A 23,497-nucleotide genomic window follows, 5' to 3' on the forward strand; every position below is an offset into this window, starting at 1 on the left:
TTGAACACTGGATCGAATAAAGCAACTTTAAAGAATTTCTTAGCTGGAATTTCAGGTCTAATATTTGCATATTGACCATCAAACTGATTAACATATCGTGGTAATCCATCCGGTCCCTCTTCAACAGCATTTAATTCTTCATTGAAATAAGAATATGGAATAAGATGGTATGAATTAATTGGACCATTTTCACCTTCTCCAATGTATTGTTTAACAGCTTTTCCATTTTCATCAAATTGCATAGGATAACGTTCATTATATGCTTTACGTTTAGGATAATCAGATACAGTTAATTTATAACCATTTATGACTTTAATATTACCTTGACCATCAGTAACGAAAACTTCATTTATACCATCAGGTTTTCCATTTGGTCCTGTAATGTCTGCTTCATGTGCTTCCCAATTTGGACCATGACGTTTGGCATATGCTTGAGCTTCTGGTAATGTTAAAACGTTTCTCATTTGTTTAACATCTTTTTGAAGACCAGCAACAATATGAACTAATTCTTTCATTCCATCTGGAACTTTCATAGTTCTATTATAATATGCACCCTTTTTGTTTGTCCCTTGTTTTAATGGAACCTGTAGAAGATTTGCTATTTCTGTCATGTTTAATTATAAATAAAAAATAAAAATTAATTATAAAAAGTTAATCAAATTTAACACCTCCTTTATTTAAATCAACTATTATTTTTCCATGTTCACCTAATTGCTGATATTGTGTGTAAAGTTCATTAATGCTCATTGGTAAATTCACTTGATAAAGCATAACGTTCAACTGTTGACGACTAAAACCACTGAAAATGAAAAGGGTGGACAGGTTTGATTTAATGTTTGTGCTTAATGCTTTGAAATATTGAACAGCCATAAAGAATGAACACTGAATGTGTCGACATTGAGTTAATAACTGATTAAAATATGATTTCTCATTAGTTATTAGTTTTGATTTCACGGCATCATCTAGAAAAATTAGTGAATGCAAAAATTCTCTATCAAAATTTGAAATAGAAAGTGTTTCAAATAATTCATCCCGTTGTTTATCAATAATTTTATCCTCTAATCCTTGCTTCTTGATTGTATTATATAATTCTTTATACATTAAAAAGTTTTTTAAATAATCTTCTGCTTCTTCTTGTGATAAATAAATAATTGGAATTTTGATTAAATGCTTTAAAGATTCAAATGTATCATCTGAAGGTGAACCTGAACGGTTGATATAAATTAACACATGTGAATGGGGGGAAGTGTTAGCAATAATGATAATTTGTTTTAATATCGTTAATGTTTTACCTTTATTTTGTTTACCAATTGCTGCAGTGATTGAATTTAAGTAACATTCAGAATATGGAATTTTCATTAATTTTTCCTTAGATAGAGCATTTCTATTATCACTCAATGCTTCATTAATCATATCATCTACGTATGTATTATATACATCTGTTAATTCTTCAGAATTTAAATTCATTTAATCAAAAATAAATTTATAATTTTAAACATTTCTATTCATCAATATTTCATCATATGAACTTCTATACTGTGGTGGTGTACCTGTTGGATGATATTTCAAACCTTCATCCGGTGTCCATGTCCAATACGTAGTCCTAGTAAACCAAACCTGAGGAGGATTTGTCACTTTTGAACAGTAAGTGTCATTTTCACCTTGAATGATTGGATAAGCTTTCACTTGTACTGTAACTTGTGAGTTGAAAGTTTCTAATCCATCAAAGAATATACCCGCTCCATCACGTTGAACTGGAATAGTGCATAAGAATGAAGTTTGGTCTTTCCATGTTCTAGCTAATGGCGTGCCATTATCATCATTCAGTGGTCTAGTTAATGAGTCCTCGTATTCTTCTGTGCATTCATTCACTCCATCTAAATCAGAAGCTTGAAGCATACGTGTAAAGAATATGTCACCCACTGTGGTCATCGCTTGATCGGGGAAGTTTCTGGAATCTATAGTGACCTGAAGACCTCGAAGCATTGGATTTTCTAAAACTGTTCTTTGCATTGCATTCTTTGGAAATGTTAACACAACATCTGTAACATTATGAAGAGCGTATGAGAAATCTGAGCTAATACCTTCAGGAGTGATGCAACCTCCATTTAGTGAACGAACGTCAATATGTTGAGCTGGAATCATGAATGGATCTTCCTTACTGAATAAACGTGGTATTGCTTTAACTGATTCTTCAATTAAACCGTATCCTGGTGTAATGCATTTATCCTCTAAAACTTCCATCTTTGTGCATGAAATAATAACGTCATCAACTGTTGCGTCAGCAGATGTAGCGGCTAAGCTTGTAATTAATTTGGCAGGAAGTCCGATTTGTTGGAATTTGCGATCATATTTATAAACATGATTCATAATCTTTTCATAATTTTCATCAGTTATCTTTTCATAAACGTAATTTTGTAAATCAGCAACTCTTAACGGGTCAACCTGACAAAATACTAAAGTATCCCTGAAAACATAATATTTAAGAATGATTTCACCAAATGATTTAGGATAATCATCGAACGCCTGAAATGCTAACAAATCATTTACCGGAATAATCATATCAAAAGTGATATCAACTTCTTCATTTGCTTTCTTGAAAACTTCTGAAGGGTCAATATATTTACCACATACTGAGTTATCATATTTTTGAACATTATTATATAACGAATGAACAAACTTTTTAAATTTCCTTTCTGATTTTGGTTTATATGTTGCAAATGCGAAAGATTCACGGGCGCAATCCATCTGAAGATAACCGGCATCACCTCTTTCGGTTTCTACTTCTAATTGTTTAAAGCTTTGATTTGATGATTTGTAACCAACGAATAAACGCATGCATTTAAAAGCGGCATCACATGTGAAAGCTTTATTTGAAACTAGAGTTGCTTTAACTTTGCGTTTAATATATGTGTCACCTAATTGGTTCACATCATGAGCCGGATTTGTAATTCTTAAATGAGTTTGTTTATCATCAAAATATGGAGTATCAGAGTCATAGCATGAACTTTCAAGTTCTCTATAATATCTTCTACCGTCATTCTTTGCGAATATTTCATTTATCTTTTCGAATGAATGAAACACATTTCCATTAATCGGTTTAGTGTTTGGCACCAAATAGTTAGTCGTCATTTATTATTAAATAAAAAATCAAAATTAAAAGATGAAAATGAATTTTTAATTTTAATGAAATAATCAACTATGGCTGCAGGTATATTTAAGAAACTGTGGGATAAAGTAAAAAGAGGAGCGCATAAAGTTTGGGAAACAATGAAGAAAGGAGCAAATTGGATATTTAAGAATAAAGAAGCAATTAGTGACATTGCTGAATCAATAACGCCAAAAGCTGCCCCAATAAGAGAAATTTTAAATAAAGGAGAAAAAGTTTATCAAAGACTTCAACCGATACTAAGATAAAAATAATATTTATTTATTTTTCCACTATTTACCTCCTATTTTATTAAGTATTCCTTCAGCAATTCCACCAATTGCGTTACCTGCTTGTGCTCCCATCGCTGGATTACCTGCTTTAGTACCTAATACTCCACCTATGATAGTTCCTGCCGTTTTCGCTACTGGTGCCAAAAAGTTTGCAACAGGTTTAATAACCTTTTTATGAACCCAACCCGCAGCTTTCTTAATTCCATCCCATAATTTTTTAAAGAATCCTGCCGCCATTTCTGATTTAATATTAATTAAAAAAATATATTCCATCACTTATATTCTAATTTTTATTTAATGATAAATGAAACCGATTTTAAAAATAAATGAAACAGAGGAGGAAGAAATAAATGAAAGTGAAAATGTTCAACAAAAAATAAACGTTGTTAAACCAATTACTGAAATAAAAATTTTTTCATCTGTTGAAGAATTTAATGACTATTATGCTAATAATAAAAAATTATTTGAAGAATTGACAACATGTAAATTGAATAAAATGTTTAAAGTTGATGGATTCAAAATTTCAAAAATAAAAGGAGTGGTTAGTTTGAAATCTATTCCTCAATCAAGAATCACCTCATTAATGAAAATAGATGATTTAACAAAAAGAATAGAAGAGATTGAAGAAAGAATGAATCAAATAATTGATTTCATAAATTCAAATAATCATTAGCTTCTTAAAGTTCAATGTTGATTCTGAGACATGAATTTTTAAAGTTTATTTTTTAAAAAAAAATTTTATCTTTTATTTCATTATGGGCTGAGTGTAAATGTCTTACAATTTTGAAAATTTTTTAAATCTTAATTTATTCAAAAACGTGAGAATAAAAACCGTAAGAATCATACATTTTTTACTTCATATGTTAAAAAAAATGATACAAAATCGTTCAATATTGTATGAATTCTTACGTTTACAAAAAAAGTCACACAACCCGTCAACATATACTACTAAATTAATTGAAATTCCGATCAAAAAAAATTCACAAATTGGATCAAAAAAAATCGAATCTCAAGTTAAAAATAAAAAAATTTCTACATTTTTATCAAATTTATATTTTTTTTTCAAATCATGCGAATTGATTGGATAATTGCATATTTTATCCCATGCATCTAGAAGTATGTGTAATATTTTTGCTTTCATCAAGAAATTGTCGAATTTGATCTTAATTTTTTTGAAAAATATACTTTTAGAAAAAGAAATAGTGATTGAATAGCTGCCCATGCTGTAAAAGGGTTATTTTTACAAGTAAAAAAGTGTTATTTTTCGAGCAAGTCGAGGCTTTTTTACCATCTTATTTTTGAAAAATTTACGAAAAATTATATCTGAAAAAACGCTTCATTTTGATATCTTACAATGATAAAATACCAATGTTGCTGGGATATAATAGCTACACCTGGACATCTACTACATTAATGCGTATGACAGGTAAAGTTGATTTCAAAAGTATAGCCTGGAAAGATTACAATAAATCAACGATAATTCAAAAAAAATTCTTATAAGTTAACATAATAAAAATTTAATTTTTATATTGCTTGTATTATACTTAAGTATATAATATATTTAAATCTTAGAATGAAAATTCGGGACGCCCTAGCTATTCAATTTTCCCTTAGGACGCCCATAAACCTCTCAAAAATGTGATGTAAATATCACAATTTTGAGAAATTTACACTAGGACGCCTTAGGACGCCAACCCCCTTTTTTACCTATTGATTCAATTAGAATAAATGCTATGCATTTTATCAGAGTTCTTATAATGCATAAGGCCAACATTTAGCAATAATGTCCTTGTTGAAACGTACGAATGCAATTATGATTACAAATTAGTAATTAAACCTCTGAGGGATTTTATGAATATAGCCGCTTCATTAAAACTTAAGCATAATAATTTGAACTTTGAAAGTAAATTAAATCCAAATTAGGAAATGTTGTGCAGCTAATTGAACAATTAAGTGTTAAAATTGGTGAAATAAATAGTTTGAGGAGGAATTCGAAATCTTGAAGAGTCAATTCAAGTAGTGTCTTCAATTTTTGGCATTCAATTCATCAATAACAACTTTTTTTTGGACGAAAACATCCGAATTATATATCTAATTAGGAATAAACATGATTTTCTAATTTATATTTCTGATATAACATCATCATGCTCTCAATATTTTCAAAAAAATTGAGATTGGTTTGAAAAAATCATTTTTTTTTATCAATTCAAATCAATTTCTTTTTGGATAAGAAATATTTATCCATTAATTACACTGTTGAATTTAAAGATATCTTTCAAATTTGAGTATCATCTACAAGCTATCAATTTTTGAGAAGAATAATCGTCAACAGCACAATTTGTAATCGGATTGCTTCATCGTTCTTGCCATTTTTAATGTTTGCTGACGAATACGCCGAGCGCTTAAACAACGCTATCAAATTTGTCAAGAGCCAAATCACAGGCACACCAGAGGTCGGTGTTGTCCTTGGTTCTGGCCTTGGATCATACGGACAAGAGCTTGCTGAACCAATCACAATCCCATACAAGAACATCCCAGGTATGCTCGATACTACAGTCCCAGGTCACTCTGGATGCCTTATCTTCGGCAAGATTGGCGAGGTTAAGGTCCTTTGCCTCTCTGGCCGTTCTCATCAGTACGAAGGTCTCCATCCACACGAAATCCAATTCGCTATCCGTCTTCTTGGTGGCTGTGGCTGCAGACTTGTTATTCTTACAAACGCCGCTGGCACATGCGACGAATTATTAGAAGTTGGCGACCTTGCTCCAATGCTTGATCACCTTAACTTCACACACCGTGGTTACACAGAGGAACCACTCGAAATCAAGGACTTCTACCACCTTATTCAAAACGGAATGTACGATAAGGAAGCTCAGCAAGTCATCCACGACGTTGCCGTCGAGAGCAACCTCTCCACACGTGGCTGCAACTACACATACAACATGGGCCCAACATACGAAGCCCACGCTGAAGTTTGGGGCCAGAAGAAGCTCGGCTGCACAAACTTCGGTATGTCCACAGTTGCTGAAGTCATTGCCGCCAAGGAAATCGGCGTTCCAATTCTTGCTATGTCTTTCGTTACAAACAAAGCCGCCGGTATCACAGGCAAGCTACTTACACACGTTGAAGTCGCTGAAGCCGCAAAGAAGGGCGAAGAAGGCATGAAGAAGCTTGTTTCAACAACAATCATGAGACTCCAGCCAAAGCTCAAGGAGATCCCACCGATTGTCTTCAAGGGCGACAAGGGCCGCAAGATCACACGCGCAGAGCCATCAGCTTTCGTCACAGAAGCTGAAATCGAGGCCGCTGCTGCTCTCTTTGGCGAGACAAAGATCGACACTGCCATCGTCCTCGCTGGTACACACTCTGTCCCAGTCGAAGCTAAGGTCACAGTCTCTGTCTTAGACCTTCCAAAGTTCCCAGCCCTCCAGCACACACGCGCCCAGATCAAGATCGGCACACTCGCTGGCAAGAACGTCGCTGTTGTTGACGGAATCTACGACTACTGCGGTTTCGACCACTACGCCACATACTACCTTGTTAACCTCTTCGCCAAGCTCGGCGCTAAGGAGTACATCCAGACATTCGCTACTGGCTCATTCGGCGAACAAGGCGTTAAGTACATCAAGGATGTTATCCCACTCTTCGAACGCCCAATCGTTGTCCCACGCGCTATGCCACACCAGGGCATGGAAGGCACAGCCATCGTTGCTCCATACCACGGCCCAGAATTCTGGACACCAGCTGAAGGCAAGGCTATGACAGTTATTGGAGCTACACACGCCACACTTGGCCTTACAGTCGGTCTCGAGATCGCTGCTGCCCTCAAGATGAAGGTTGTCGGTATCATCGATGGCGCCTTCGATGCTCACCTCCTTGAAGGCACAACAATAGAGCAGATCGTCAAGGCTACAACAGCTGCTGCTCCAGAAGTTGCCAAGCTTGTTGAAGAATCCCTTGCTAAGGTTGAGAACTCTGGCGAGCTCAAGGCTTCATTCAAGGCTGGCGCTGAGAAGGGCATTGAGTGGAAGGATGCTCCATCCCACATCGTCAATAAGCAGGAATGCCCAGATCAGGTCAAGGCTATCGCTGATAAGCTCAAGGACGTTACTGCTGCCATCGTTGTCGAGTGCGACAAGTCCGCTCAGTACCAGGCTCTCGAGAAATTCTTCAACTCAGAAATTGAAATCGAGGGCAAGAAGCTCCACCTCGCTACAATCGAAGGCAAGGAAGTTTACGTCTCCCTCGCCGACCGCACACTTCTTCGTGCTTACGCTCAGAAGAAGATCCACGTCATCGGCCTCGGCTGCGTTGTCGCTACACCAAACAAGGCCAACGAGAAGCACGAAGTCATCCCCAACACAATCAAGGAAGGCCAGGTTGTTTGCGTCATTGACCACATGAACATTGTTGGCATTTCCCCACTTATGGGCTCCAACAAGTTCGGAACAAGATTCCCGGATCTTGCTCACATCTACCAGCCAGTTGAGGGACTTGAGAACGTTGTCGCTTTCAACGTTCCAAGCCTCAACGTTGCTACAGAAGCTTACGTCGCTGCTGCAGGCAAGATGGGCTGCGGCACTGTCAACCAGTTCGGCGCTGTCAACTCAACAATCGTCCGCCATTCTGAGGGTAAATACACTCACATCGCTATGGTTGTTAAATGCCCAATGTGCGCTTGGACCATCGATCCTTCAATCATTGCTAAGGCATTCTAAAGTGAACTTACTTCTATTTTGAAACAGTAAGGACTTATATTTATTAACAATTTACCATATGGAAAAAGTAGATTTTTTAAAAAATTTATTATATTCTCATTCCAAATCATATATTTTTTTTACATAGTAAAAAAAAGTGATAAAATTTGGTATCTTGGAATGAGATATCAAGTATCGAATAGTAGGAGTATAGGCTATGTAAAAGTAATTGTCGATGATTTTAAAAAGTATTATTTCGTAGAGAAGCAATTTAAAAGATTTCAACCTTTATTAAGCAACTTACTGAGATTGGCTGTTTGGACCTGTCTTGCGCTTGGCATCTGGGTTAACAGCGAGGAAGCGCTGGTTGTAGATCTTGCGCAGACGAGCGCGGCCGCGAACTTCCTTTGGCTTGTCCATCTTTGCGACCTTTGGTGTGTTAGAACGAACCTTGCCTGCCTGAGCGAGGGAACCGTGGACCTTACCCATGTTATTGAAAGGCCAGACCAAACAGTTGAGAGGAGGGCAAATTTACCCTTCATAAAATGGAAATGGCTTTAAAGCATAAAATTAAGATTCATAATTATTCAGAGATATGTTTTTTCTCAATAAAAATCGAAAATTTATCTAAACAATTGATAAATTTTCAAAAATCCAAGTATTGCATAGCAATGATTGAGCATTCCAAATGGAATTAATGGAAAACAAATATATTCAGCTATCCATTTTACTTCTAGATAAAATAAATGATCAAAAGGATATCTTAAAAGTTTATAGTTCTCAAAGCTTGTAATTTATTTTATTTGACAATGAAGCTTCAATACATATCTTTAATATTTTGATTTGATTTAATTTGCATTTTGAAATTTAGAATAATAAAAGACTTTCATTGGATATGGAAGGTTTTACGCAAATTCAAGGAAATAATCACCATACAATACATTGTTAATTCGATAATTTCATTAAATAAGATAATTCTACAAAAAAAGCTTGCTGGATCGATGCATGAGTCGAAAACATCCATTCTTGGATGAAACTAGTACAGGTGTTTGATAGAATCGTAAAGAAAGCACGAAATGATTGAAAAAAGATAATTGAAGTACGATTATTTTTGATTTAATTTTTTTTTAAGTTATGGCAACATCGAATTCCCTAGATGCATCTGGCCAGTTTATGTGGGATAGAGTAGCATATGCCTATGTTGATAGGGAACTCAAGCCAAATATTGAGCAATTTGATTTCTCAACAAATCATGTTAGCCAAAACACTGCAGGTCTTCTTTCTATGTTTCTTACGAACGAAGAATACTGCCTTACATCATTAAATCTTACACAATGCAGATTAACAGAAAGTGCATCATGCACACTCTTCCAATCACTCGCTAAATCTAAAATTAAAGAACTAACTCTCGATAAGAACTTAATGACAGCGAAATGCTGCGAAGAATTATCTAAAGCACTCACAAGTAACCTTAATATAGAATATTTATCAATGGAAGGCTGTGATATTTTAGCTGATTCTATGGTTACTCTAGTTAAAGCATTTCCAACAGCGAAGAACTTAAAAGTGGTTAGATTCGATAACAACTCAATGTTTGATAGAGGAGCTATAGCTCTTGCAGAAGCAATCAAAGAAACGAATATCACTTCTCTTTCAGTAGCAGACAATCAGATATGGAAGGACGGTATCTTAGCCCTATTACAGGCAATTACTGATCGCGGAATTATTGAAGAGCTTGATGTTTCGTATAATATTTTGGAATTACAAGCTCTTTCTCAATGCATTGAGAGAATTTCCACTCTTACTGCATTAAATATTAGTGGATGCAAGGTCGATGAGACATTAATTGAACTCTTTTTCCAAAGCATTCAAAGATCAAAGCTCCAGACAATTATAATCAACGGATTGAATACGAACAAATTACCAATTGCATGGCCACATGTTCAAGATACTGTTTGGAACTCAATTAATTTCAAAGATCTCATTGAAGCAATTCGTAACACAGAAACATTGACTGATGTCAGAATCGGTTTTCTTGAAAGCTACCAATTAGGAACTCTCATCGATACCCTCGAGCATCAACCAAGTAACGGCCAATTCAGCAAAAAACTAACTTTATCCATGTACGATTTCGGCCGAACTGGCAATTGCTGGGTCGCCACAATACCATATTTCGAACTACAAGCACCATGCGATGTTTTCAAGTGGGCTTCCAAACTTGGGTTAAATGTCGCAGTCAGAGACATGCCAAGGTTCATCAAAGCGTCAAAGTTTGATGGTGCTCCTGTCACGAAAGTAGATTTTTCAGGCTGCAACATCGATAACGACTCCCTGAAAACATTATTAGATGGTCTTCACCAAGCAGGCATTGAAGAGCTTGATCTCTCCGGAAATCCATTTGATGACAATGCTGTTGAAGCAATCATCTCATTCCTTGGAGATTCGCCTTTGTTCTCCCTCAAAATTGAAAAATCTAATTTGTCAGATTTCGGATTATCCAAATTGTTCTCATTCCTTCGCTCCCAGGATGGACAGTGCAATCCAATCAATATCAGTCTGTCATTCAACGGAGACACCAATGATGAACTCGCAACACACTCATGTTTCAATGAACTTGCAGAAGTAGTTGCACAGGAATCCAAGCTTGAGACAATTACAATGACTGGACCAATCACATCCATCGATGCCGGAAAAGTCATTGTTTCACTTAAGAATAACGAAAGAATCACTTCACTCAAGTTACTAGGAACAATTCCTGACAAATACAAAGGACCATCAGTTCCGCCAGTCGACTACAGAGTCATGGATGGATATATTCAGATGGCTAAGAACTTACACATCGTGTTAACTAACCCTGGTTCACATTGCAGACTTCACAATTTCGAATTCCCATTATTCGCTCAGAACTTCCTTTATAACGATCAGGTGTTGGAGTTCTGGAGTGAAGTGGAGTCCAAGCTCGATGAAAATGCTCGTTTGTGATTTTAGAAACTATAGAAATAAAATTGGATTTTTTTATTGTCTCTTTTAAATAATACATTATGCTTATTTTTAATACACTAATGAAACCTTCTTCACACTGCTGCAAGTATATAACAATCCATTGATTATTTCAGATAGAAGATAGAAAATATTTAGATCTGTTGCATTTTATACATTGTATTTCACTTTAACTAGAAATGCATTCACAAATGTAATTCGCATTTTCTTATTTATTGGTCTGTGAAAGAATCGTAAATACAATTTCGACAAGATAAATGGAATAATTAACATTTACACTATGTAAGTATGTGGTAATTATATCACAATACTCTCGCTCTTTGTTGTTAAAATATTGTTCATCGAAGATGATAAATATTGGTTATCAGCTAATAAATTTAGTAAATTCTTTCATACCTAATCGAAATACGACAAACGAAGCCTGATGGTGAATAATGTAAAATTCGTTATTCCAATAAATTGAGAAGTGTCACAAAAAAACAAAAAATGAAGTCAAATGATTGAATAACCAAAGACACTGCAGATATAGAAAGTCCTCTTGTTTGACTTGCAACTTTGTCATTCTCGCGCATTCATTACCATGCTTTGCTAAAATTATTTTGATAATTCTGAAATCTTCATTATAAATGAAACAGTTAAGAAATAGTATTCTAATGTATTTGATTATAATATAAAAATTCTTGTGAATTTTTTATCCGACCCGACAATTTATATTAATTGCAGATTAAGCTTATCAAAAAGGAGATATTCATTTTTCCTTAATAAGTTGGATCAGTAAAGATAAAAAATTTTTTTCATTTTTAAAAAGTCAAATTAATGGACTTATTTTACATTTTTTAGAATAGTCTTAGGGTAATTATGCAAAATCTATCTTCTCCGTTATGCCCATAATATTGAGTAGTTTACACTCGTTTTATAGAGAACGATAATAAAATAATGGAGCCAGTGCAATATCTCTATTCTCTGTGTTCCATTTTCACTAATCAAGATGCTACGCGAATTAATGATGCCGATGCAGAGCTCACGCAGCTCATTCAAGAGGAAAGCACGGTCTACAACTTAATCACAATTTTTCAACAAACCGATGACATGAAAATGAGAAATTTTGTTTCTACTATCCTCAGTCGATGCTTTAATAACGAAAAGTTTAATAATGGCGAAATTGTAGAGAGGTTACAACAATTCTTTTTTTCAAGTATTAGTCAAGAAACAAATTTTCAAATCAAAAAGAATCTTGCGTATTGCTGTTACGTTTTGTACGAGCACCTCCATAAGAAAGGTATAATTTGGGAACAATTTTTGCAATATTCTTGGGAACTTCTACAAAATCCTGACCAACTTGCGATTGCGTTCTATATATGGTCACAAACATTTTTAGATATGAAAGACCTTTCAAATAATCTTAGCAAACAAGACGTATTTGATTTAGCCGTTGAAAACATCACAAATCCTGATCAAAACATTCGAATTCAAGCAGCAACATTTATCGAAGTCAACGTTAGTAACGAAACAGAAATACATTTAGACCCGGTTCCATTCTGCAATTTAATGAATCAGGCAGTTCAATTTTGTATTTACCAAGTCCCAGAAATCAACAGAGAAGAAGTGTGCGCAATGTTTAAGGTACTTGACGAAATAGTTCAGTTCTCGAGATTCGATACGAATTGCCACATTCCTCTCGAATTTAGTTGGGAGATAATGCAGGACGAAAATTTAGACATTGACATTAGGATGTCTGCAGCCAATGTCATAAGATGCGGTGATGTTCCGTTCCTAGAAAGCAAAACAGTCGATCAATACCTTGAAATTTTAAGAATTTCGATAGAATTTACAGCCTTACTTACAAAACAGACAGAAGTATACAGCCGTCAATTTGAAATACTATACGAAGTAATTTGGGCCATTTCCGAGCTCGCACAAGATAATTTTGTTATTGACTACGTATTAGACTACATTCTTCAACTTAAGGAAGAACCAACAGTAGAAAACAGAATACTTGTATTATTCCTTATCGATGCCATTGCAGAGGGCAGCAGAGAGTACATTTACGCAAAATTGGCAAATATTATCACAGATATCAATTATTTTGGTGATTCCGATGATGATTTCGTTATTAAATACACCTGCCAAGTATTCGATAGCTTTATTGAGATTCTTCCGCTTGAATCCGGAATTGTTGTAAATCAAGTCTCAGAATACTTAGTTAACCATTTCCCACACGAAGGAACAATCCAAACATTGATAAATCTCTTCACAACAGTAATTCCAAGGCCAGCAAATTACATGGACATTGTAAATAATTTAATTGAATACGTTTCACAGGTTGAAACAACTTCTGATGTATCCAAGATATTAGACTGCATTTCAGCCTGTTTCTGTCATCCGACAGAGACAAATGAAGAAATTTTCCAACAATTTGCTCCAAATTTACTGAAATTTGTTGAAGATGACAGCGAAACAGTTGTTTCTGTATTGAACATGTTCACGCAACTCATCAGACTCGCTCCACAGTCAACAACACAAGACATAGAAACATTAATTCAACTAGCAAACGATACTCTTGAATCCGAAAACACGAAATACATGGCAAGTGCAATGAAGTTCTTGAGTGAGCTGTTTGCATTCCTCCCATTATCATTAGAACAGTACATGGACACTTTATTACCTGCGTTACTCGAATTAAAGGAACGTTACCCAATTCCTGAGATAAAGAACGAAGCTGAAGGTGACCCACAACTCAGACTATTCCATATGAACCTCCTTCAATGCTTTGGCCACATGGTTGCTGTATTTCCAGAAGCAATTTCTGATTACGCCAACGACATCCTCGCGTGGATGAGATCTGCCCTCGACAACATCAAGCGAATGACAATAGCTACTTGCGAGGCACTCAGTTCCGCTTGCGAAGGATTTGTCGTAATTCGAGAAGTTATTGAGATCAACATTCTCGAAGAAATCGGTATAGACGTAGTCAGACTCATTGCAAACCTCGATGATCATTCAGAGATTGTTGCATACCATAACTTGGCCGACAGATTGATAACGTTATTCCCAGAAGACTTGAATTCCGTAAAAGGAACAATTTTTGCCATCAAAATTTGCCAAGGATTGTTTGGAGAGATTTTCGAGTTCATGCTATTTGATTTGTCACAGCACCCTGACTACCCTATACAGATATCCCTCACAAACTTAGTCAAGAAGTTAATATACTGCCAATTCGCAGAAGATTCTCCTCTTGCGGAGAATTTCTCAAGAATTTTGAAGGGGTCAAAAACAAGTACTTCTTGGTTCCATTTCAACTTGTTGGAGCTCGCATCTCTTCTTGCATCATTGAGAGGTGACATGGGAATATTCTCCAGCGAGACACTGATTGTTACAACTGAAGTAGCATTGAATCATCCAAACTCAAGTCCACAGAAATTGATGCTTTTCTTGGCTTATTGTTGCAATTTGTTCAGATTAAATCCGGAAGAATTCGAAAATTCTGGAATTATTTATCCGGCAAGACTCGACCAGTTCTCCATCTTCTACCTGAAATATATAATGCCAATGCCTCCGGAAGTCAATATCGTGAGATTGGCCTTCTTCGCAAGTGTTGTTTTGATCAAAGGTTTCGATTATTTCCCAGAAGGATTCATTGATGCCGTAATTCAAAACAATTTAATTATTCCTCATTTGCCTCTTCCTGTTAATAACTTTGCTTGCGAAATAATCATTCCTTTCTTGCAGCTGATGATGGAGAAATATCCTGATGTTTTCACAGAGCATTTCGACATGTCAGCCTTGAACATGCTTTGTTCATTACCTTTCTTTTTCCACAGAGTTCCTGCAGAAACTGTTGCTTTTTGTGTCCAAAGAATTCAACAGATTTCTCAGGAGAATTTGTTGGCTATGCTTCACGGAAACCAGTATTTGTATATAAGACTTAATAGAAATATCGCTCGCTTAACTGCTTAGAATCATATTTTCTTTATTATATTTTTTGCTTTTATGTTATATTTTTTTTATGTAATTTTAATTATAATTTTTGTTCGATTAAATTTAAATATCATATTAAATGTCTTAAGCTTTTTCTTTTTTCTCTACTTAATTCATCCAAAATGCATTAAATTTATTGAAATATTGTTATCGAATTCAAGATATTCCTTGCAAAATTACGATGACTTTGATATTTTTACACGACCATTCGAGTGATTAAATCCCCTGGCTGTAGAACTAATATTCAAAGTGAAATTTCAAAAATTAAACGTTAGCTTATCGATAAGAAAAATGAAAATAAAATATTATAAACCACTATGGTCCTAAGGTACATTTGCACTAATAATTATCAAATGAACGATTATTTTTTGGTTGTTACATTTCGAAGATTTTTTTTCACATCCCTTTGATAAAAAAATGAGTTCTGCAGCTGATCAACAACAGCTTAATATACTCCAGAAGGCAATGGAGAAGCATATGAAGGTTGAGCAGATGGAAGAAGAGAACGACAAAATCAGACAACAAATACAAACCAGACAAGAAACTTTCGAAAGATTAAATCAGCTTTCACTTGCAGCTGCAACATTGTTAGGCTCAGTAGATAGCTCAGCTCCAGTTACAGAGATGTCTTCCGCAAAATGCCTTTCAAAACTCGAAGAATCTGATGCAGTCAATGGTGAAAACGATCATTTCGAAGATGATCAAGTTAAAATCATAGTCGGAAAATATATTAACCACTTACTTTCTAAACTTGTTGATTTCGCTGAGAGAAATCCAGAGCAAATCGATATTTTTGGAATGCAAGAAATCGAAGACGAGATGTCTCAACTTTACATATTTGGAGAAGATAAGAAGATTATTCCTACTACAAAGCCAACAGAAGGCTGGAAGCAAAGTGCAGCTGTTCATCATCAGCTCTTCGAAAAGCTTCATTCCTATATTGAAGATAATAAATAACTGTTATAATATTACATATGTTAAAACATTACAATTGTTTTCAAAATTCAAAAGGATTTTTTTATGAAAAAAATTTAAAAGTTTTTTTTAAAAAAAATGAGTAATGTTTTAATTAATAACAAAAGCAATATAATTCATTTATACTGATGGAAATCCAAACATATACAATAAACATTTATAGACAAAAATAAACAACAAATAAATATAAAATCACTCCTTTGGCTTCGATTGCTTGCCAAATAACTCATTAATCTTCTTCTCCTGAGCCTTAAAATCAAACAAATCCTTAATTTCATATAATTTCGCTTTGACATCGTATTTTTCGAAGTTCATTGCTTCCTTAGCAATTGCCGCCCAGTTCTTCATGCATTGGTGCTCAATTTCATAGCGTTTCCTGCGAGAATCATTTGTATTTTTATTTCTCATTTTGAGAAACGCCGTTCTATTGAGCTTTCCCATCTCAGCGAGTACCTGCGATGCCTTCTCGCGGATGGATTGCGACCAATGGAGCTCACTTAAACGCTTCACGTTGTCATACATCACAGTTACAGCGTGGCGAGAGTCATTTTCAACCCATTGGTCGAGCTTTGGCCTTAGCCATAGGAAAAGCGTGGCATTGATGATCCTGAGATGTGTTGAGAGCAAACAAATTGTTAATATAATAAAAGTTCGTTTGCTGACGTTCATCATTTGCTCTGGAGTCATCTTTTGGCATACATATATCAGGAACTCAATATGGGCTGACATAATGAGAGTATTGTCCGATTGCCAATGAGTTAGTAAATAATCGTAAAATTCATTAGCAATGAGCGGATCAGATGTGAACAATGATGTAAGGAGTTGCTGCAGGTGCTGTCCGAATAAGTAAATATGGGGAGATTTGATCAAAGGAAAGACGGCGTTTCGAATTAGTTTAAGAATCTCTGGAGTAAACGTTCTGTTGAGGCGGGTAAACATATGGGATGAGAAAACCAAAAGCGGAGGAACGCAGTATGGAGGTAACATTTTGTTTTGGTATTCTATCAAATGATCGTATGTCATTTGAAGAAGTATTGGTCTTTCCGCATTGTGGAAATCGTAGTAAGTACGTAAGAATGATAGGAGTTGAAGACGTTCGTTGTTATCTGGAATATCGATTAAATGAAAGATTTTCTTGATGAGTCTCATATTGAGGAGTGGAGATTCAGGAAACAACTGAGCGAAGCGATTTAATATTTGATAGCAGTAGAACAGATGATGCCATCCCGTTTCTATTACAACATTGACATAAGATTGAGAAATAAGAGGGTCTGGAAAGATCAGATCTTGATCGAATATGTTCTTTTTGATCATCTTGAATATTTTAACTTGAAGATCTTCGTTGAGTTTCTTAACCTCGTTTGGATTTTCGAAAAACTGAACAATCTCGCACAAAGAGCGTGATTTAATATCTCTATCAGCTGCCGTTGGACCATTGTCGTTAAAATCGTAAACATTTTTGCAAATCTCTAATTTTTGCTCTAATATCCTTCCAAATTGAGGATCTTTGACAGGAGGTAAAGGAGGAGGTTTGTCGTACTTTGATTCTCCTTTTGTGAAGTTTCTCTGGCATGTTAAGGTAATTGCGCCAGTTAATTCATTATCTAAAGTTGGCGAAGGTTTTGGCGTAGTTGGTCTCTGAGCATTTGCTAGAGGGATAATATGTAATATCTTTGGACCCATTTCTTTAATTTCAATTTTATCAGGAATTGCTTCTGGATATGATTTTGCGAAAAGAGCTGGATTATGAAAGCTATTAAGCCCATGAGGAGCTTGTCTAAGTGGAGGTAAACACGATTTTCTTATAGTTTGATCTTGAGACGATTGACTTCGAAGCGGTGGTAATAAAGATTTTTGCTTAAAAGCTTGAGCTGATCCCATAAAACTTTGGGGTTTAGCCATGGGCAATGGAAAATCATTTGGAGTATTATCGATACCGTCATTTACGCTTCTAGCATCATTATTGTCATCTAAATCCAAAGGAGCCAACTGCATATGCTTAAATGCATAATAATTGACTGATTTTCTAGTAGAAGAACTAGATGATCGACCAGACAAAGATGGATGTGTAGCGCCTAGTCCTATCATCTAATTTATTTTGAATTGTTACAAAGAACGCAACGAATTTTTTTTTGGTCGAAATTATGGAGTTATTTGCATTGTTAATTTACTAATGAAGCGTAAATTGATACACATATATAGAATATTGAACAATTTTCACAATATATTTTGTGTAAAGAAATTGAAATAATATTCAAAAGTCCTCTTTCAATTGTTCGTAGATATACGGAAAGGTACATTCACTATTTTTGACAAAATTTTAAATTTTCATGGGGTTGTAAATCTTATAATAACTAGATGAATAAGGAATGAATCCCAGTATAATGTGCATCATTATATTAAACACTATATGTAAGGCTAATGATTCTATTAACACTTATGAAGATCTATAGTATTTGAGCAGATAAATTTGATAATTTCCAAAACTCTTATATTTCAAAATTAAAGTGTGCGAATGCATTTAAATGAGAGCAAAAAGAGATTGATGCTGTTAAAACTAGGTGTTAATTTGCAATTATTTCGCATCACAAGAACTACCCAGTAAATTCGGCTATCTTTCTTTGCAATTATTCTCCATTATACCTATAATATAATGGTTAGGGTTTGAAGAAAAGTTACTAGAGAATTATTGACTTTTGAAATAATGCAGAATTTTACTTGAAGAAATCATTAATTTATGAGTTCCAAATTGCTAAGCATGACGAAGGATCATTAAATTTGCTACAATTAAATACATTTATTGCAGAATTAAGATTTTTGAAATTAAAAGTTTGAAATATTGCCTTTTTGAATAAAAATTTAAATTTTATTATATAATCATGATAATATCTTATAGAAATTAAAAGAAAATATTTTAAACCATTCAAATATTTTGAATGTCTTATCAATTTAAAATATTAAAAGATAGCTTGATTTTATCATCATTAGTTGTTATCAAAGTTTTCTTCTTTTGATGAACAACAGTAAATGATTTGTTAATAGCTTGTCTTCCTTTTTTGCACCAAAATCAAAATTCTCACCCGATCAGTAATCGAAAATTTTGTAGCATACGATTATTTTCCATTGAAAAATTATCACTAAAAAACTTTAAAAAATTAACTTTTATTCTTAATTTCATGTATGAAGGAGGTAGGAAATGACTTTAAGATTGACATCCTATTCATGGCTAAAGTTTTAGGAACTTTGAAGCCTAATTTGATATTGAAATTTTGGAAGATCAATGAATATGGGGATAAAAGTTGCATATCCTTGGACATTAAGAGGACATGTTATGAGAGTGGATAGCGTTCGACGATTCACTGAAAAAGTTACTCCTCGAAAAGACTATCTAAAGCCATCAAGTTTTTTGAATATTTTCTATCGTCTTTTTATTTTTAGTAAATTAGGATGCTCATTAAGGGTGCGCCCGGGAGGATCATGTAAACTTCAGAATTTAGAACCGTATTTTTTAAGGTAGGAAAACTCTAAAAATATCAAAAAATACAACTTGGCTCCATAATAATTCTGTCATGGTGGCTGTTTGTATCCCCTAGTATTTTCCTCTTGAATCTCTTTTTCTGTCGAAATTAAATTCAAATCTCAGAAGTAGAAGTGAATAATCGACTTATTACTGCTATTATACGAATAAATAAATTCATTATATTATTTTTATTTACATAATATCTGTTTGAAGTCCATAATTCTATAAATTTTTCTTCAAAAACATTACAATCTTGATAGTTTTGATACTGTTTAATAGGTTTTTGGCACCTTATTTAGTATTTACTACATATAGAGTCGATCTAAACTTAATTTTCGGAAATTTAAAATATTTATTATAAGTAAAATCTGATTTGAAATTTATGTTTAACTACTCATATCTTGCATTATCCTGAGTAGCTTTTGTAAAAATTCATCAAAAAAAATTTTAACGTGCTTTAATTTTTATTTTTTAAAATAATGCATATTATTATATAACTAGCATATTTACAAATTTTAGTGCTTTCAAAAATTTAATCCTCCTCCTCAAATAAACGTACATCCAGGTGGCCTGTTTTTTGCAAAAAATAAAATTTCATTTTTTATGCTTAAAAAGTCAGAATTTTTATTTGCTTCTGGGATATATGATGGCTATATCAGATGCCCATTCTTTTTGATACTCAACATTAAACATAAAACTTAGCCGTTAAGGCTCTTCTGAAGATATTTTTTTTTCCGAAAAATTTTCGAAAAAAATCAAAAAATTTAAAAATCCCCGAATCTGCAGGGATTTTAAAAAATTCTTTTTAGTAAAACTTAAGGATATTGTATCAGATATATTGGTATGGGCAAATTCAATTTTAATCCAATATTCATCGAGATATTAAGTTAACGAAGCTTTCAAAATTGAGAGGGTAATCCTCCTCCTCTCAAATAAACGTACATGCGGGTGCACCCTTAAACAGTATGATTAAATATACAAAAATTTTTAATTTATTTTTCAAGGGAAAATAATCGTACGCTACAAAATTCTTTCGATTCATCATTCAATTGAGAATGATAATTTTGTAGCATATTTAGAAAAATGCTCGGTCGCTGGCGCTCCCTTCGCATTTTTCTAAAAAACGCTACAAAATTATTAAGTTATGATGCTAATCTTGCACTCAATTTTGAAACTCTCTGATTTACAAATAAGCATTCCTTTGGAAAAGCAGTCCTATTATGATTCAAGATATTTTAAAGCCCCCATTTCATACAATGCGCAGATATATTCGAAATTGCAAGAACTCTCAAGAAAAATGCAACAGCAAAGAAGATTCCATAGTTTCTAGCATCAAAAATTTACAACCTTAATACAACAGTTAAAGAGAAGCTCGAAAAGAAAATATTTAACCATAAAGCCGGAAACCATTCGATATATACTATTAGATCTAATAAAAAGTTAATTATAACATATTTTACATGCTATTTGTTGACTCTGTTCCATTATATTACCATATATATCTTTTTGAAATCTAAAATATTTTTACGATTTTAACCATGTGTTGTTGAAACCATATATCAATCTTAGCTAAAGTATAGTTTATGAGTTTGTCACCATCTAACGTATGAATTTTCAAAAATGTCAAATATGTTCATTTTTTCTGTATATTCAGCCATAATTTCACGTAGTTATACTATTCAACTATTATTTAATATTTTTAACGATTTAAATATATGATGAGATGCTTAGTTCTCCCGGAAATCGATTTTTAATCGCAATTTTAACTTTCCAAAAAAAATTCAAAAATAAAAATCCCTCTCAATTTTCTAAGTTTTCTAACTCGCCAAATCTCTAGCCAAATTTTTTTGGCCCGTATAAATATTGTTAGGCACTATATAGGGATGCTATTTATTCTATTTTCATCCCATTTTACTGTTATCGCCTAGTGAATGTACCTTTATATACGGAAATTACCCTTACGAAAACATTAAGCATGTTAATAAATTATGCACAAACAATGTTGAAATTTTTGAACGCAGTTTAGAAGAGGATCGGAATTGTATTGTAACTATATATGGAATCAATTTTTAAAATTAATTTGGGATGATGATTTTTTCATTTTGTGTTTAATTTATTTTCCTAAAATTTACTTAATTTCTCTCAAATTTGAGAAGGTCACGGAAAATCAAATAAATTTATACAAGGTTCTGAGTTACACTGGAAGAAGGATAGAATGTGTAAAATCAAGTAACTCTCCAAAATATTGCATTTGGCTCATTTGTTAGATGATTTTATTTCCATTTGAAATTTAATTATAGGTTATTTGCTTAATTGCTCATTCATATTCCTTATATGTGCTGTGCTTAATTAAATTTTATAACCATTGTTAACGATTTAACAGTTAAATGTTTTTTGATTTTATGAATTAAACTATTTGTGTTCACTCAATCCTCACAGCATTCAAGCTGAATCTCATCACAAACAGATTAACAAAAGAGTAAAATAAAAAGAATTTTCAAAACAGGATCTATATTATTGACAACCAAGTGAGGTTCAACAACTTTAGCTTATGGTCTATCAAAAGGCACCTAAAATGTTTAGTTTAAAAAAATTCAATATTTCCATAATAAATTTCAATCAGGTATTAAAGACAATCGTTTCAATTTTTATAGTTAGTAGCTAAATATTTAGATAAGGCTTGCATTGAAAACCTTTATCTTTATAGTTATCCAAAATTCGAGTTGTTATGGATATCAAATTCAAGCAATAGAGAATATCAAGGCCATTTTATACTTTTCAATGTATATCTAGATTTCTCTTGCCTGTTGAATATAGCCCAATTCGCAATTTGATGGGTTGGTAATTAACATTTCAATGATTTTGCATTTAATATATGGTATATTTATTCATACAACTAACAAACAAATAAAAGATCAGTCAAAAGTAAATGAATTTTTCTGAAAATTCAAATTATTTTGAGTCGCACTTTGAACTCTTTCTTGAATCTCCTGTGCCTTTCTTAAGCAATCTTCCGAGCTTTCGCAGAGTTTTCTTGCTTCCTCTGTCGGTAATGAAGAAATTTGTTTCAAAACTTTTTCAATTCTATCAAATCGTTTTACAAGATTTTCAAGATAAAGTGCTTGAACTTCCTTCTCTTGAATACTATGACATAATTCAGTGTATTGTTTGTGTTTATGAATGATTTGTTGGCGTAAATCTTCAATTTGGTCATTTAAGTCTTTATTAGTTGTTTTAATAGAAGGTATGTCTGCAATTGAAGCAATGCTATCTGATGTTGCTGAGTTTTCTGTAAAATTATTTGTGACTACAGAAGCCAAGTCGATTGAAAGTGGAATATTAAATATATTTCGGAGAAGATACATTTCAAATAGATCTGCATTGACTGCCAGCGAATTTGAAATTTCCCTTGTAATTTTTGCACGAATTTCATCAATTTCGCTTTGAGAAAATTTGCTTGCTTTGAGATGTTCTGAAAAAGAAACAAGAGCATCGTTGATGTATTGTGTTACAGCACTGATTGTATCATCAATTAAATCACAAGGATCAAACTGAAAGAATGACTTCACTCTTGATGAGGAAGAAACAGTAACATACTTTGACTTTTCTCCATTTTGTTCTTCTTGCATTTCTTCTTCTTCTTGATGGAAACGAGATTGCGACATGTTTATAAAATATTTTAAACGGTTACTTTTTTTTTCTCAGCCTGATATAAGTTGAATCATAGAAAAACTCCAGCAAAGAACATAATATATCATAAAATATGTGTTAATTTACATATGAATTATTGATAATACGCTAGTTGGATAGCTCTTTGCATATCCTTTCGAAATCATCCTTTAAAATTGCAAATATTAATTGATCATTGCACTGCGTGCTGTCAATT

The 23,497-nt window shown here is 33.5% G+C and overlaps 10 protein-coding genes across 10 annotated transcripts, besides 5 other annotated features; 5 read left to right on the forward strand and 5 right to left on the reverse strand.

The window, feature by feature from the left end:
- Positions 1-2,976: part of a mobile genetic element that runs on past the window's edge.
- Positions 652-1,413, reverse strand: TVAGG3_0347560 (uncharacterized protein; the record flags this gene model as incomplete). The annotated part of the gene is made up of 1 exon (XM_051230980.1): positions 652-1,413. One exon carries the CDS (start codon positions 1,411-1,413, stop codon positions 652-654), a length of 762 nt encoding a protein of 253 aa, XP_051100710.1.
- A 225-nt stretch (positions 2,977-3,201) lies between the features above and the next one.
- Positions 3,202-3,417, forward strand: TVAGG3_0347570 (uncharacterized protein; the record flags this gene model as incomplete). The annotated part of the gene is made up of 1 exon (XM_001308426.1): positions 3,202-3,417. The coding sequence occupies one exon, from the start codon at positions 3,202-3,204 to the stop codon at positions 3,415-3,417; it is 216 nt and encodes a 71-aa protein (XP_001308427.1).
- Positions 3,418-3,441: 24 nt separating this feature from the next.
- TVAGG3_0347580 (N-acetylmuramoyl-l-alanine amidase family) lies at positions 3,442-3,678 on the reverse strand (the record flags this gene model as incomplete). Its single annotated transcript, XM_001308425.1, has 1 exon — positions 3,442-3,678. The coding sequence occupies one exon, from the start codon at positions 3,676-3,678 to the stop codon at positions 3,442-3,444; it is 237 nt and encodes a 78-aa protein (XP_001308426.1).
- A 713-nt stretch (positions 3,679-4,391) lies between these two features.
- Positions 4,392-5,149: a mobile genetic element.
- A 658-nt stretch (positions 5,150-5,807) lies between these two features.
- Positions 5,808-8,242, forward strand: TVAGG3_0347600 (nicotinamide riboside catabolic process; the record flags this gene model as incomplete). Its single annotated transcript, XM_001308424.1, has 1 exon — positions 5,817-8,159. One exon carries the CDS (start codon positions 5,817-5,819, stop codon positions 8,157-8,159), a length of 2,343 nt encoding a protein of 780 aa, XP_001308425.1.
- A 115-nt stretch (positions 8,243-8,357) lies between these two features.
- On the reverse strand, positions 8,358-8,638 carry TVAGG3_0347610 (Chain e 40s Ribosomal Protein S30; the record flags this gene model as incomplete). Its single annotated transcript, XM_001308423.2, has 1 exon — positions 8,439-8,627. The coding sequence occupies one exon, from the start codon at positions 8,625-8,627 to the stop codon at positions 8,439-8,441; it is 189 nt and encodes a 62-aa protein (XP_001308424.1).
- A 634-nt stretch (positions 8,639-9,272) lies between these two features.
- On the forward strand, positions 9,273-11,169 carry TVAGG3_0347620 (GTPase activator protein; the record flags this gene model as incomplete). The annotated part of the gene is made up of 1 exon (XM_001308422.1): positions 9,273-11,120. The coding sequence occupies one exon, from the start codon at positions 9,273-9,275 to the stop codon at positions 11,118-11,120; it is 1,848 nt and encodes a 615-aa protein (XP_001308423.1).
- Positions 11,170-12,074: 905 nt separating this feature from the next.
- On the forward strand, positions 12,075-15,123 carry TVAGG3_0347630 (armadillo (ARM) repeat-containing protein family; the record flags this gene model as incomplete). Its single annotated transcript, XM_001308421.1, has 1 exon — positions 12,075-15,095. One exon carries the CDS (start codon positions 12,075-12,077, stop codon positions 15,093-15,095), a length of 3,021 nt encoding a protein of 1,006 aa, XP_001308422.1.
- Positions 15,124-15,533: 410 nt separating this feature from the next.
- On the forward strand, positions 15,534-16,073 carry TVAGG3_0347640 (uncharacterized protein; the record flags this gene model as incomplete). The annotated part of the gene is made up of 1 exon (XM_001308420.1): positions 15,534-16,073. The coding sequence occupies one exon, from the start codon at positions 15,534-15,536 to the stop codon at positions 16,071-16,073; it is 540 nt and encodes a 179-aa protein (XP_001308421.1).
- A 156-nt stretch (positions 16,074-16,229) lies between these two features.
- On the reverse strand, positions 16,230-18,208 carry TVAGG3_0347650 (protein phosphatase regulator protein; the record flags this gene model as incomplete). Its single annotated transcript, XM_001308419.1, has 1 exon — positions 16,284-18,179. The coding sequence occupies one exon, from the start codon at positions 18,177-18,179 to the stop codon at positions 16,284-16,286; it is 1,896 nt and encodes a 631-aa protein (XP_001308420.1).
- Positions 18,209-18,381: 173 nt separating this feature from the next.
- Positions 18,382-19,164: a mobile genetic element.
- A 386-nt stretch (positions 19,165-19,550) lies between these two features.
- Positions 19,551-20,567: a mobile genetic element.
- A 183-nt stretch (positions 20,568-20,750) lies between these two features.
- Positions 20,751-21,552: a mobile genetic element.
- Positions 21,553-22,104: 552 nt separating this feature from the next.
- TVAGG3_0347690 (MIS12-like protein family) lies at positions 22,105-23,427 on the reverse strand (the record flags this gene model as incomplete). Its single annotated transcript, XM_001308418.1, has 1 exon — positions 22,527-23,276. One exon carries the CDS (start codon positions 23,274-23,276, stop codon positions 22,527-22,529), a length of 750 nt encoding a protein of 249 aa, XP_001308419.1.
- Between the last annotated feature and the right edge of the window lie 70 nt (positions 23,428-23,497).

Source organism: Trichomonas vaginalis, chromosome V (genome assembly GCF_026262505.1).
Source record: "Trichomonas vaginalis G3 chromosome V, whole genome shotgun sequence".
Taxonomy (NCBI): Eukaryota; Parabasalia; order Trichomonadida; family Trichomonadidae; genus Trichomonas; species Trichomonas vaginalis.